Source organism: Phascolarctos cinereus, unplaced genomic scaffold (assembly GCF_003287225.1).
Source record: "Phascolarctos cinereus isolate Bilbo 61053 unplaced genomic scaffold, phaCin_HiC Scaffold_3;HRSCAF=262, whole genome shotgun sequence".
NCBI lineage: Eukaryota > Metazoa > Chordata > Mammalia > Diprotodontia > Phascolarctidae > Phascolarctos > Phascolarctos cinereus.
In genome coordinates, this window is record NW_027555736.1 from 12,682,324 (window position 1) to 12,696,963 (window position 14,640).

A 14,640-nucleotide genomic window follows, 5' to 3' on the forward strand; every position below is an offset into this window, starting at 1 on the left:
GGCATCTCTTGAAAGGACAGAGAGGAGGTTTTTGTGGAATTTCCAGTCGGTTCTAAAACAGTGTGCTGTGCTTTGATAGTGATGAGGATGATAATGGCGAGATCCTGGGGTCCTCGGGAGCTTGCACAGGATTACGTTCATTTTTCTTGTCTTTTCCTGCTCTTGCTTTTAAAATGGGGGGTGGGGGCTTAGGGACCAGCTCCTTCTGTGTGAGCCCCCAGCAGGTGCAGGCTCAAAGATCATCTCGGGATAGTGGGCATCTGCCCACAGCTACGATGGGAATGGAGGGAGAGCTTGAGTTCAAACCGTGGGGCTCCCCTCGTTTTCTGTCTCACCGCTGCACTGGGGCAGCTTCGGCCGCCCCAGGTTGCTGGGTGGCCAGTGTTTCTCAAGCACTTACAGAGTCAGAGCCTAATAATTTAGAGTCTATCTGACCTCGTCTTTTAAGCAGCGTGCACCCTCCTGTGATGTCCCTGGATTATTGCAGACTTAGAACAGGGGTACTCCGTAGCCCAAACACTCATCTTTATCTTAGCTCTGGGACTTAGTACTTTTTTAAGAGGAATGTCAGTGAGGCAGCTAGGTGGTACAGTGGATAGAGCTCTGACCATGTAGTCAAGAGGACCTGAGTTCAAATCTGGCCTCAGACCCTTGACACTTACTAGCTGTGTGACCCTGGGCAAGTCACTTAATCCTAATTGCCTGACCAAAAAGCAAAAAAAAAATATCATCATACATGGAGCTTTAAATATCAAGAAGATTTAGTAAACCCTCCATTGGGTAGAAGCGATATTATTAGGATATTTAATACGTCTTTCCTTTTACATATGTAGGTCATAGTGATGGGAGCAACCAACCGTCCTCAGGATCTCGATTCTGCTATTATGAGAAGAATGCCTACGAGATTTCACGTCAACCAGCCAGTAAGTTGCGGGGAGTGCCGTGGAGGGCCAGGAGCTGGCTTGTGGACCGTTCCGCTTGTCTTTGCTGGGCTTGGCTCAGCTTTCTTCCCTCCCCGCCCCACTGTGCTCTCCAGTGCCCTGCCTAGAGCAGGGACTTGGGAATGTGCAGGCGGCGAGAGGGCGAGGGCGAGAATCCCCTGCCTGGCCTCATGTCCTTCCCCTCAGCTCCTCTGCTCTTCAGCTGTTGTGGGGCTCCATGTCCATCAGGCCCTCGGCTTGTTCCTCTAGCCTTCGGCGGATGGGCATTTCTTTGTTTTCTTTTCTGTACAAAATGTTTAACTGCCGTGGGAAGAGGCTGTGATTTTGCAGCTTAAACGTTTCCCCTCTTAGATCTGACTGCCAGCAGCTCAGCACTTGCAGAAATGACGATTGCCAAGGTTCGTACGTGGTATTGGCAGCCCGGCCCGAGAGGCTCATTGTGAACTTGGCGTCATCCTCTTTCACTCGTCTCCTTTGGCTGCACCATTTTCTCCAGCCAAGGCAGTTGAGTGTGGCAGCTCAGTGATGGTCAGGAGGTCTGTGACAGACATGAGGAGGTGCTCCAGTGGCCAAGGGACTCTCCAGCCCCACTTTGAGAGGTGCCTCAAGCTCTTGCCCCACTCATTTTGTCTGTAAACAAGAATGCGGACAAGTGACTGATAGTCCATGATTTGCCAAGTGCGTAGATCATGACAGCACCTGTCTCTGGAGCAGCCTGAGGGCCCAGAAGGGGCTGTTACGAGGGTGAAGGGCAGTCAGATAGATGGGAATAGACCTCGGAGAGTGGCAGAATTGGGGCTAACCAGCTGGCAGAGAGCCACCAAGAGTCCTTCTAGTGGAGCTTTGAGGATGGGGGACCAGAGGGTAGCGATGACACACGACCTCCTCTTTAGAGTAGCCAAGGTCAGCAGATTCACACGGACTAAGGTTTTTTAAACTTTGAAGAAACTGGAAATAGAGTTTTCTTCAACTTTGCATCTTTTAATTTTTGTGTGGGGGGTGGGAAAGAAAATTGGCTGGTTCATTCATGAAGCTCTCTACAACCCCCTCACCTTTTCTGCTTCCTGAACAAGTTTCTTCAGGGTGACGAAAGCAGGCGGGAAATTTGATTTGATCCGTTAATTGCAGCCATTTTTAAAGCTCAGGGATTCATTTTGGTCTTCTCTGGCTGCCTGAAATTCCTAAGTGTTTCCTCCTGGTTTCAGTACTATAAAAAACATGAGACTTTCCCCTCTTCTATTTGAATGGACTCTTGGTTGGTTCCAAAAGAAAACAAAGCACTTTGATGGCAGTGATGTGGAAAGCGCTTGGCTCCTCCACGTAAGCAGAGAAGGAAGCTCGGGGCAAAGTTGCAAGTTGGGTTTCAGGCTTTGAGAACAAGGTCCAGAAGCCAGTTTGGGACTTTGATCAAAAACTCTCTTTTCATAGGTGACCCTTGGAGAGCTTTAATGAATGTTCCACCATTTTCCCAGTGGATTCATATGTCCATTTCCTAATTAAACAAGGTCGTTAAGTGTGTTCTTAGTGCATAGCTAGGGGAAAGAGTGGGTGAGTAAATGTACTTAAAAACCCCTCCCAGGGCCAAAGGTTTCTTTGGTTTTTTTACTCAAACTCCAGTGGAGTTCTTTGCTGCCTTCCTGAAGAAGTGGTTTTTACAGCTCCTTTAATTTCATAGTTACTGCAACTAATTCTGTCCTCAGTGATAATGAGGATAAGAGATGAATTATTACTGAGAAAAAACCATTTGTGCTCCCTGCTTCTGCCAGATGCTGCACAGGGGAGTTAACAGATAATTCCCTACTAATAATTGACGTTGTTGAGATGCAAAATCCTTGGTCGATTTCCACACACACACTGCTCTAATGCTGTAAAGAGAAGATTCGCGTCAGGACTTGGGGAGGCCTGGGAGCTGTGGGTTCACATCGGGGTGTCAGGGGATGTTTGCTGCTCTTTTCATGGCTGAGGATTTCTTGAAGGAGGTGAGAGAGATGACAGAAGGTTCCTCAATGGAAGGCTTGCTTTCAGAAGTTCCCCAAGCAGTGGGTCCCCTCCTTTTGAGAATGGGAACCCCATTTTAACGTCAGCAAACTTCAAAGACTCCCTCATGTTGTAACTCCCTAATATGGCTGCACACACATGTGGAAGACATGCCGACAAAAAGCTACTGCGACTTTGCGTTTGATAAGTCGGACATCCTGCATTGGGTGTACAACATTGATTCAGCCCCGTCTCCCTGAGGCACGTGGCATACTTTGTGGGTTATAGATAAAGGTCAAAATGGCCAACTTTGGTGCATGTCTGGACTTGCGGTAGCTCTGGGGCTCCCCTCGAGTCCTCAGCTCACAGGCTGGGCACCATTTTTCAAGGGGAAAGGAGTTTTTAGTGTGGACGTTGTCAGAGCTTACTTGTTTGGTTTCAGCCAACAAAATGTTTTACTAGAGCTGCTAACGAGTACTAAAACAGATTGGAGTTTCATCTTTTTCTTGGGACTCACCTTTTTGAGGTGCTAATTGGCAGTGTCCAAATCACAGGAAATTTGGAGGAAAGAAAAGAATGTTAGACCATCTCGTTGGCGCTTTATAAAATACGGTAACTGAATTATCCCATCTTTGTTACCAGGCTTTAAAACAGAGAGAAGCCATCCTGAAGCTGATTTTGAAGAATGAAAATGTAAGTAGAGAACTGTTCCCTTTTTTCGAATGGGCCGCTGTAGGATTTTATTTGCAGAGGGCTCAGGCCTTCGTGACTGTTCTCTTGAAGGCAGCTGGGGCGGGGGGGGGGGGGGGGGGGGGGCTGTGTACAGAAACACCAGCCTCCTCTTCATTGAAGGAGCTGGTTTTGATGGCTGGATAGATTGCCACCCAGAATCTGAAAGGGTTGAGGATCAAGCTGCAGGTTTCTTTCCTTTGAACCCCACGAGGTCCTCGGAAGCCTCGAGAGGCTGGTGGCTGGGAAGGCCCTGAATGGAAGGCCAACAAGGGCTTCTGTTCTTTGGCTCATGGCTGCGAGTCAGGAAGAGTGGGCAACACCAATGTGTTCCAGCAGAAGCGTCAAAGACCATGGGGCAGAGAGCTCACGTCTTGTCTCTGCCACATCCTGGCTGCACACCCAGGCATGAAGCACTAGCCTTCTCATCCCCACCCCCACCAGCTCTGTAATAGTCCAGTTACCGAGGACCTCCTGGCCATCCTACCCCAGTGACATCATGGCTTGGATGACACCCCCAGGGTAAGTGTTGCTCTAGATGAAGCTGCTTCAGGACCGAAGGAGAGGTGATGGTGCCATGGTACGAGCAGGGGACGTGGAATCAGGACGACTCAGGTTCAGATTCAGCTCTTAACAGTGTGTGATCCTGGGCAAGTCCTTTCCATCTCGGGGCCCTCATTCCCCTCTGAAACGGGATAATAATACCATCACTGAGAGTGATGGGGATCATGCTCTGGGGCGCTTGGAGGGCTTGTCAAGGCTTTGGCAGGAAGAGTGATTTAGATACCATTAGGGAAGGGCTCACCTTCTGTGAATCTGAGGATTTCTTCCTGATGGCATCATGTTGATGGATTATGTCCATGTCCTTCAGTAAGGAACTTAATGGAGATGAAAGCTACGGTGTTCCCCGTGGACAGAAATCTGCTGGTGCCCAAATTGGCCGACCTTTGTATTTTAAGGTACGTGAGGCCCTCTCTGGCCACTGCTGGCATTGGGCAGAATGGAGGATGGATGTAGCTGACCCCACGTGGCTACTGTCAGCTCCGGTGAAAGCCCTGCCCACTGTGTTCTCCTGTCTACCTTTTCTGATGCGAGATGCTGTCTGGAAATCCTCGGCATGATTCCATTTGTAGAGGGCCCGAGAGAATCCCAGTCGTCTCTTGGTTTTGACATATACAAGTACAAGGGATAAGCTTACAGCTTCACAGTATGAGACAGTCACACCCTCTGCATGATGGTTTACCACGGGTCGTGTCTTCTCACTGCTGACTAATGAGCCAAGGCACATCACAGCCTCAGAGTACTGGGCCTAATTGTTACAGGAGCCTGAAGGCTCCAGCCCATCCCTTCAGATAAGGGATGAGAGAGAAATCTCCCAGTTATGTGATGCTTTGCACACTCTGTCCGGATGTGGGGTGTGAGCTGACTGCCAGATTTTGTGTGTATTTCTTGTCCAAGAGAAGAATCAGCTTTGTGTGATGATGTTTTCTGTCGCTGATTCTTCACTGCTGGATATCTGATGGGGAGATAAAGCAGCCTGTCAGCCAAAGTGCTGCTGTTTAACTATTGTTCTTCAAACACAGTTTTAAGAGCAAACTTTGGGGGGGGGGGGGGGCGGAAGCCTGACATCTTTTTCCTTTTCGAAGTTTTAAACCAAAGCTACAGCCTGAAGTTTCTGCCTGGCTCACCTTTGAACTGTGATTGTAAAGTAAAGACACCGTTTTATTCAAACAGATCTATCAGAATAGCTCCATCCAAATACATGCTTTTCTGTAGAGAAAAAACCTCGGGAGGCTCTATCCTTATTCCAGGAGTGTCGCCCATGGCCAGTGCATGGGCCATTTCTGGAATTCCGGAGGTGCCGTCAGAACCAGTTTACAAGCAATTGATGAGCTTGATCATTAATCAGCCGGAGTTTTCCCTGTTACGTGACTCTGGGTTATGAACAAGCACTTTGATTCGTGGTGGGTGGGCCCCCTGCCCCTCCCTTGTCTGCCAGAGTCTCCTCCAGGCCAAGGTCGTCTCCTCCTTCTGTGTGCTTATGCTGTCATACCCAGGGCTTGGGGGAGAGGGGGGAGGACGACCCCGTCAAGGCCAGGCAGAGAGGGGCGAGGGAACAAAATGGCACCGGGTGTGTCCCAGCTCTCACATCAGGCATGGTCTCACAGGTGCTGATTGCCCCTCAGCCCTGCCTGTCTCCCAGTGTGACTTTTGCCAGCTGCTTCTGAGTTCATTCTAGCCGTCACTCGACTGTGTCTCTTTGCTGATGTGATGAAGATACTGGAGGGCTGCCCAGTCATCCCACACCCTCATTGTGTGACCAGCCCACCAAATTGTCCTGTCCTGCATTTCTTCGATGACATCTTTAACTTTGGTTCTTCTCACCACAGATTGCAGCCTGCCTCCCCATGGACCTCTCCATCGCCCTGTTGTATAAATTCATTATGAATTCTACAGATTGTTGCATTAATATTTTGCTATTTCCTTGGGAGGCTTGAGGTCATTAAAAGAGCTTTGGAATTTCCTGGTCTAGCCTGCCCTCCCCCTGTCCAGCTTGGGGTCCAGCCCATGGTCCACCCTCACTGTCACACACAAGCTTCTCACATGGGTTTCATCCACTCGGTGTTTCCCTTGTGGATGGTTAGGCCAGGCTCTTTTGGTGCTTCTAGGTCTCTCACAGGGAGTTTTGCACTGCTCTGGCACTTGGTGCAGCCGACACGATGTTACCTGCTGATGAGACCGTTGGGAGGAATCTGTCCTCCACCTGGATCCTGGCCTGGATCACCGCCCTGGACCCGTAGATGTCGCTTCTCAATGCCTCACTCGGTGTCTGATCAGAGGCTGCTGAATGTGGTCTCTGGGTCTCTGACCTGTTCACTGTGTGCGCCCCTTGCTTTCTCCCAAAGACCAGAAAGGACGATTCTGCCTTTGGAAAATGGCGTCCAAGAAGGAAGGCTGCAGCCCCTGACCTACGGGCTGCAGGGATATGTTGGGATTGAGGTTTGTAAGTCGTGGATCAGAATGGGAGTTGGCCTTCCCCAACTCCAGCCGAGTGCCAGAGACAGCAGCAGCTCCGCTCTCAGCAAGAGAAGGCCCCATTAGTCATCTGGTCCAGTGCCCTCATCTGGTAGACAAGGAGACCACGACGGGCCTGGGCCTGGGGGCCCCTTCCGTGATGGCCTGCTGCCCCTCAGCGCACACTGGGTTCTGTCTTCTGCTCTTTGCCATCTGCCTGAATGATGAAGTGGTCCGCACTCTCAGGCTGCAGTCTTGGGGTGTCAGCCTTTGGTGCGGCTCAGTGGCTGGCCTGCCGAGCCCGCCTTTCCTCTGTGTAATTCTCCATGTAGCAGGGTGACTTCTCCCCCTGTACCCTATCCCTCATCAGAACTCTCTGGCCTTAGTTTCAGAATGCAGACTCTGGCTCTTGGAGTGATGTAATTTATAGTAGTCTGTGACAGGGTCCTGGGGTACTGATGTTTTAAACAAGGTGTTCATTAACTGAAACACAGCTTTGACTGGTGGAATATGGGGGAGGCAGGGAAATTGTGCCTCCCTGCCCTGCCCTCAGGTTTCCCCAGAGCAGAATGGGGATGGGGTGGCCTGGGCTTTGGAGCTGCCTTTCCTCTTGGACTTGGTTCTCCAGAGGTAGAAAAGCTTATCGCCCCCTGTCTGTGCAGTGAGGCAGTGGGGCAGGGCAGTAGATAGAGAACAGCTAGACCTGGCATCAGAAGGACCCACGTTCAAATCCTGCCTCAGGCGTTTGATAGCTTTGGGACCCTGGGCAGGTCACTTAACCTTTGTCTGCCTCAGTTTCCTCATTTATAAAATGGGAGTGATAATAGCACCTGCCTCACCTCCAGGACTGTTGTGAGATCACACGAAATACTCTTTGTAAAATGCTTTACAGACCTCAGAGCTCTGCATAAACGCTGGCTGCAGCTGTCATGATTATTACCAAGGCCAAGAGAATAATGAAGCTTTCAGATATTGAAGTAACCTTTACCTTCTGACCAGGAAACATCCCATCTCCTAGACTTCCTTCTTCCTCCATTAGAACAGTTTACATTGGCATCATTTCTGACCCCGGGGGGCTGCAGAGGGAGGGCGTTTTTGGTCACATCACTCTTGAAGGTTGTCTAGCAAACCCCAGATGGGTGGCAGCTTGCCTTGGGGGAGGGCTGTGCCTACAGCAGTGACCTCTGGGTGATGTCAGAGCCAATCCCAATTCATCCCAAATCCGGCTTCTGAACTGGACTAGAGAAGAGGCGCTGACCCCGTGACCGCATCAGCAGCAAACAGCCAAGTGGGAGGAGAGGCCCAGCTGGCCTTGTTACAGGGGCTGCAGTCTTGATGCGGACGGTGGGGCCTCAGGCGCGCTGGGTACCTGAGTGCCTGCCACACCCCGCCGCTTCTCAGAGCTGGGTTTGTTTACGACGCTTGGGAAGGTTCTCTTCATCCATGGGCTGAGTCGTTCCTGCAAACAGCAAACCTGTAAAACAGGAGCAGTCGTGTTCCTCCCCACTGGCATCCTGTTTATTTATTGGCATTTTTACCCTGGTTCAGGTGGACAGGCGCGTGGACCTGCTAGAAGTCGCCAAAGAAACCGATGGGTTCTCAGGAAGTGATTTGAAAGAAATGTGTCGGGACGCTGCCCTCCTGTGTGTCCGGGAATATGTGAATTCTGCTTCAGAAGAAAGGTATGTTTGCAGGCGTCTAGCGGCCCGGCACTGGGCAGCGGCAGCTTGCTCACTGTGTATGTAATGGGGCTCTTCTGTTGAGCAAAAGACATGCCATCACCCCATCACCCTGGGGAGCTGGTATGTATGGCCGCGGAGCTGCTTCTGCTGCCAGGTGCCCAGGCTAACTTAAGAGAGTGAAGGGGTGACGCTAGGCTGAACTTTGGTACCATGAGCCAGGTAATCACAGGACCGAGGAGTGACCAGATGGGAGTCGGGCCCTGAGGATAGATAGTTTAAGCCAGCACAGCAGGGCAATGAAGCACTGGACCTTCCGTGCCAGGGAATCGGAGCCGGGCGTTCTGTCTGATGGCCAGGGTGCTGACCGGCACTGATTCTCTGAGCTTTGTGAAGCCTGAGGCTGAGGTCACTTCTGTTAGCAGCTCCTGTTATGGGGTTTTAAAGAGCGAAGGGTGGGAGCAGGCTTCTAGACCTCCTCTCAATGAGTCTTCTGTTGTGATTGACCTAAAGGCTGTTTTTGTTTTGTTTTTTTAACAAAATGATTGGGCACTCCTCAGAAGAGCGAAGATGGTCAAAGCTGACCCTTCTGTGCTCGCAGCCCACAGGAGAATGAGCCTGTCCCACCTAGGCCCCTTCACCATCCGTCAGCATCCTCCCACCACTCTCCATGAGGTTTCAAGCCTTGGGGTGTGGGGCACGTCAGCACAGTAGCAGGCTCAATGTGACTATGAGCTTGTGCAGAGCTTATCGGGGCAATTCCCCGGGCTTGGCCCTAGTGAGCTGCCTGTTCCTGGCCTGCTGGTGGAGTCCAGCCCCGTGTGCAAGCCCTTCCAAGGAGAATTTCTGGGGTGCGGTAGGCTTATTGTGGTCCCTGCAGGAAGGCTGCCAGAGTGACTTGCGGTGTCTGGGGCTCATTCCAGCTGATCCCGATTTGCTGACCGTGTGCAGTCACTAAACTTGCTTCCTGCTCTCCCAAAGCTCAGAATGTTCAGGAAAGCCGCCCACTGCTCCCAGCGGCAGTTTAGCCCATGCCAGCTTGGGCACCAGTGGCCTAACCACTGAGGAAGCCAGGAGGGGAGGCATTAGCACCATTTATTTCTTGCCGGATTAATGGAGTAATTGTGCTGAGTAGCTGAATCCTTAGCAGCTGTGGTGTGGTCTTCGTGTCTCTGTAACTCATATCCTAGGGGAACCTTGATATTGTGTGAGGTTGCACTTTTCTCAGAATTAAATAATGAACAAGAGAAACCCTTGTACTCTAAGCAATAGCATTAATTACTCATTGAGATTTGTCCTTGGTTAAACTAGAAAAGGAAGAAGAAAACCACCACAAACAATGTGTATTGAAATCCATACCCAGAATTCTAGGTTCTTTTCAGTTTAATCAGCATGTTTTAAAATTCAGGCAGTTCTTCATGGGAACAATGTTTTTGACTTGTCAGTTGGAATTTTATTTCCATTTGGGTGAATTAACTTTCTAACGTTGTGGTGGGGAAGACTAGTCGTATGGGAGTAAAGTGGGTGGCCTCAGTTGGGTCTTCTGCACCCCAGAAGCTCTTAGCCCAGGGTGTGTGGGGGCATCTCCTTGGTAGCACCCATAAACCACAGCCTGAATGTTTTGGGTTTTTGTTTGGATTTTAGCCGTGATGAAGATGAAATTCGGCCAGTGCAACAGCAGGACCTGCATCGAGCGATCGAGAAGATGAAGAAATCAAAGGATGCCGCTTTTCAGAATGTTCTAACCCACGTTTGTTTAGATTAAGAGTAAAGTCCCTTGTTTGTATGGTTCACGCGGCGTGTCCCCTTGTCACTGAGCGGGGGGAAGAGGGGAGGAGGAGTGGGCTTGGGGCAGCAGGAGGTGATGATTGCCCTGTGGCCTTGGGCTTAGTGAACAGAGGTAGGTGGGTGAATGAGGGGACCTCTGCCCAAGATCCCCTGAGAGGGAGGGGTGCTTGTCTTGGGCCCCTCCAGCTCCCAGTGGTAGCCTCTTGGGTCATTGGAAAGGAAGGGGACAGATTAAGTGCTTGTGCCTGTATATAGGTATGAGTGTGTGAGTGTGTGTGTGTGTGTGTGTGTGTGTGTGTGCGCGCGCACATTTTATATTGACTTTCTTTTGGAGAGGTTTGAATACAGAACCTTTTTTTTTTAAAATCCAGCCACTGATTCAAATGGCACCAAATTCTGTAGAGAGGAGTGAGGTTTCGAGGTGGGTCTTCAGGGCGCCCCCCATCCGTTGTTTTCCAGTTCAGTTTCTCCATGGTTTTAGCTGTTGTTGCTTGAGCAGAGAGAAGTTGGGTGAAAGGACTCACAACCTGACCAGCCCATGTGGCCAGATGTGACCCCGGGATGCACTGTCAGGATGGCCAGATGTAACCCATTGCCCTGCGACCTGCGGGCAGAACCGCTGCGTCCACGTGGCCCTCTGAGCTCCGTGATGGGGAGATCACTTTGAGTCTCAGCTTCACATAAACGCGGGGGTCAGCCAGGTTTCTCCCACATGAGCTTGTTAGAAATCTTCAGTGCCATTTAACACAAATCTCCCATTAAAGTGCAGTTCTTCGGACACTTTTTCATTCAGTGCAGCATTTTTCCATTGCAAAACAATGAATTTTTTTAATGGTTTCAAGTTATGTTTTCTTTGATTATGGGCAAATACAACTTACTGAATTTAAAGGGCTTTGCATAAGTCTAAAATAGGGAGAAATGTAAAATTACAGGATGTTAAATATTATGCTGAAAGATTTCCTTTTGTAACTTTAATTTTTTTTCAGTATTCTTAGAGCATTGTTATAAATTGTGCATTTGGGCAAGTGTGGACACACTTAGGAAGATTTCCAAATATCTCTGGAGTCTGCTTTGATCTTAAGTGGATTATTTCTATAGCAAACTCTCTGTTCTCCAGAGTTCTGTTAGGCCCAGTGTTTTTAGCTTCTCTTCATGCATTGACAATTACTGCGAGCATTCGACCCTAATTATGGCATTGCCCAGCCCTGAAGCACCTTCCCAAATATCCAAGAGTAAATGTGTGGGGTCTTGAGGTTTGTGTGGAGAAAATGATGGAGAGCAAAGCCAGTTCTAAAGAGTTAGTTATGAACATGCGATGGATAATCCATCACGTGACACTAGACACCAAAAATAAGGCGTTTCATCTCAAGTTGATGAGCACTGTGCTACACTCTAATTTTGTAAATGTGTAATAAAGGGGTCCCTGATCACTGAGACTTTCTCCACCCACTGTGTGGTCTCTTGTATTAGTTCTTCAGAAGCTGTCGCAGGCGGTCACTTTGAGCCTGGGGCGTCGAGGGTTCAAACCTGTAGCCTGGAGGATACGGCCTTAGAACCTTCTCCCATAGTGCAGGATTCGAATAAGCCACTTGGGCATAAATCCTGTCCCAAAGGGGAGCAGCTTCTGCACTGAGCCCCATGGTCATCTTGATTCCCTTTGAGCAGACAGGCCAGGGGCCTGGCAGACATCCACACTCCTTGTTAATGGGGGGCTTCTGGACCACTGCACATGTGGTACATGCTCTGGGTCTTCCTGAGGGAGACAGCTCAGGAGGATCCTGCACATTTTGCAGTTGCCTCACAAGGTCAGGGATGGGCTTCTGTGTTATCTGTGTTATCTGTTCCAGAGAGGTCGGGTCCAGAGTCACCCAAAGCCTGACTGTCCAGAGACCCCTCACTTAACTCTGAAACTTGAATACCCCAGCCCTGAATGGCCCCCAAAGCCCCCGAGGGCGTGTGCCCCCCAGGGCTGGCCCTGAAGGAAGATGCTGAGCTCAGGGTGTGCCTCGGTGAAGGGCGTGGCGGGCCCTTCCTGGAACAGTGCTGTGGGGGGCTGGCTGCGGTGGAGGCTGGCTGGCCACTCTCCGGGCTGACCACTGGGCTTCTTGTTCTTCGATGGTGCAAGTCACATGCCCATCACCCTTGTTTTTCAGCTGCTCTTAAGAAACACTAAATAGATGGACTTGAGGAATGGAGAGATGGCCATCTTGAAGTGGGGAAGACCTGGGTTCTAATCCTGCCTTAGATCCACCATAGCCAAGTGGTCATGGCCCAGTAACTTAACCCCTCGGTGCCCCAGGCCACTCCGTGTCTGCATCAGTAGACAGAGCTTCCATTCCCGAATGACCTTCCAGCCTAGACCCAAGCAGAATGTTCACATGCTGGTTATGTTTGGATCCGTGCCTGAGAGACTATCCTACTGCCACCGAGGCTCTGCTGTCAGAGCTAAAGAATTTTAGGGTTGGGGGTTCCAGACTATTGGGTCCAACCCCTTCATTTTACAGGTGAAGAAAAGTGGCCATAGCAACAAGAGCAGCCGTTAGGTTCAGAAGGCCCGCTCCTCGGCCTCTGTTTGCTCGGCTGTAAAGGGAAGGGATTGGACTCGGTGATGTATAAGGCCCCACAGCCCTCACGCGTATACACTCGAGGCCTTGGCCGTGGTGTTGCAGAGAGCTAATGGCACGAAGGCGCAGGGAGAAATGGGACCCACCCAGACCTTCTCTGGTGGCTTGAGGGGCAGGCCGAGCAACACCCAGATGGCCTGAAGTCGGCAATCTGGCGGGTTTTTAACTTTTAACCCCCACCTTGGCCATCAAAGCAGGAGAGCCTGGTGGGCCAAGTGCTGTGTGGACATGAGGACACGAGGCCTTCGCTGACCCTCTGTTCAGGCATTTATGAGCCCCTGCTATGTGACGGGCACTGTGCCACCTCCGGGACCATCTGCCCAGTGGTTGGAGAGGAGCTTGGGTCTGCGAGTGTGCGAGCATGTGAGCCAGCCCGTCCCCTGCATCTGCCCGACACCACAGCTCTTGGCCTCGCGTTTGGGGCCTTCTCCTTTGGGTCAGAAATTGATGCTTCAGGGCTGGAGCCCCCACTTCTCTCTTTGAAATCAAACGGCTTCCTTCGTGCAGGTGAAGCCTGGGATTTGGCCGAGGACCCGCTCCAGGCTCAGCTGCTCCTCCTTCCTCAGCAGCCTCTGGAGAGCCAGGTGAGGGGTCTGGGCGGCCTCCGAGGTGACTTGGGTTCCCTTTTCTGCAGTCCCATAATGCTCCCCCCTCGGCGGCTCTCAGGCACGCTTCCGGCTGAGGCTGCGCCCGACAGAATGGTTTTTACCCCCACTCACGATGGGGAGTTTGTTGGGAGGAGAAGGCTTCACTGCCAGCTTCCTGGACCCTGAAATGTTTACAAATGCCCATAAGGCAAACAGAAACCTTGTCAGTTAAGTTCCATGTGTATTGTACTCAGCACGTTGTTTCTGGTCTGCTTTGTGTCAGAGCCCACTGTTTTAATAGCATCCCCAGGGCCCCACATGACCTGAGTGGGCCCCCCCCTCATAGGAGTCGTCTTCTCAGGATCAGTGCTGGTGGGACGGGGCGAGGCTACAACCTCAGCGTCCTGTCTTCCTCACCCGTCAATGGAGGGGTTTGTGCCACCCAGATGATCTCTGAAATCCTCTGCACAACAGTTTAGTGAATGCCTGGAATTTTGTAAATCTCAGTCAAGAGAGATGTGACTAAGCCAGGCTTGACCTACCAAATTCCCAACAGGAGGTCACACAACCCAAAGTGGGAAGGGAATGGAAAGTGAAAAAGCATTTATTAAACACCTGCTATATGCCAGGCACTGTGCTACATTTGATCCTTACAACCCAGGGAAGTGGGTGCAATTATTATCCCCATTTTACAGTTGAGGAAACTGAGGCAAGCAGCAGTGAAGTGACTTGCCCAGGGTCACACAGCTAGTGAGTGTGTGAGGTTGGGTTTGAACTCAGATCTCTCTCCTTCCAAGGCCAGCACTCAATCTATTGTGTTACTGCATGGAGAAATCCATTTCACTTTTGAACCGCTCTGGTCCTTAGTACATTTTTCCTTACCTCGAGCCTAGATCTGTGCTCTGAAGCTTCCACCCTCCATTGCTCCTGGCTTTGCCCTGTGGGACCCCAGCTTGCCACCCACTGCCCCTGAGTCTTCCCTCATCCGCACCAAACAAGCCTGGTTCTTTTTTTTTTTTTTTTTTGGCTAGGCAGTGGGGTTAAGTGACTTGCCCAGGGTCACACAGCTCATGAGTGTTATGTGTCTGAGGCAGAATGTGCACTCAGCTCCTCCTGAATCCAGGACCGGTGCTCTCTCCGCTGCGCCACCTAGCTGCCCCACAAGCCCAGTTCTTGATGCCCATCTACGTATAGCAGGAAGTCCCTTCTTCCTGGCTACCTTTCCTCTGGGCTCTCTGGAACATCCTCCCAAACTGAGGTGGGCTCTGAGAAGGGAACAGGACATTCCACGTATGGTCTG

General features: G+C 50.8%; 1 protein-coding gene across 4 annotated transcripts in view; it reads left to right on the forward strand.

Annotated features, from left to right (window-relative positions):
- Positions 1-11,563, forward strand: part of ATAD1 (ATPase family AAA domain containing 1) — a 63,768-nt gene extending 52,205 nt beyond the window's left edge. For all 4 annotated transcript variants that reach the window (XM_020974962.2, XM_020974963.2, XM_020974961.2 and 1 more), the window contains 4 exons: positions 834-923; positions 3,561-3,611; positions 8,211-8,344; positions 9,986-11,563. In XM_020974962.2, coding sequence (XP_020830621.1) covers positions 834-923; positions 3,561-3,611; positions 8,211-8,344; positions 9,986-10,106 — 396 coding nt within the window. In that variant the 3' untranslated portion in view covers positions 10,107-11,563. The remainder of the gene's footprint in view (positions 1-833; positions 924-3,560; positions 3,612-8,210; positions 8,345-9,985) is intronic.
- The last annotated feature ends 3,077 nt before the right edge of the window (positions 11,564-14,640 follow it).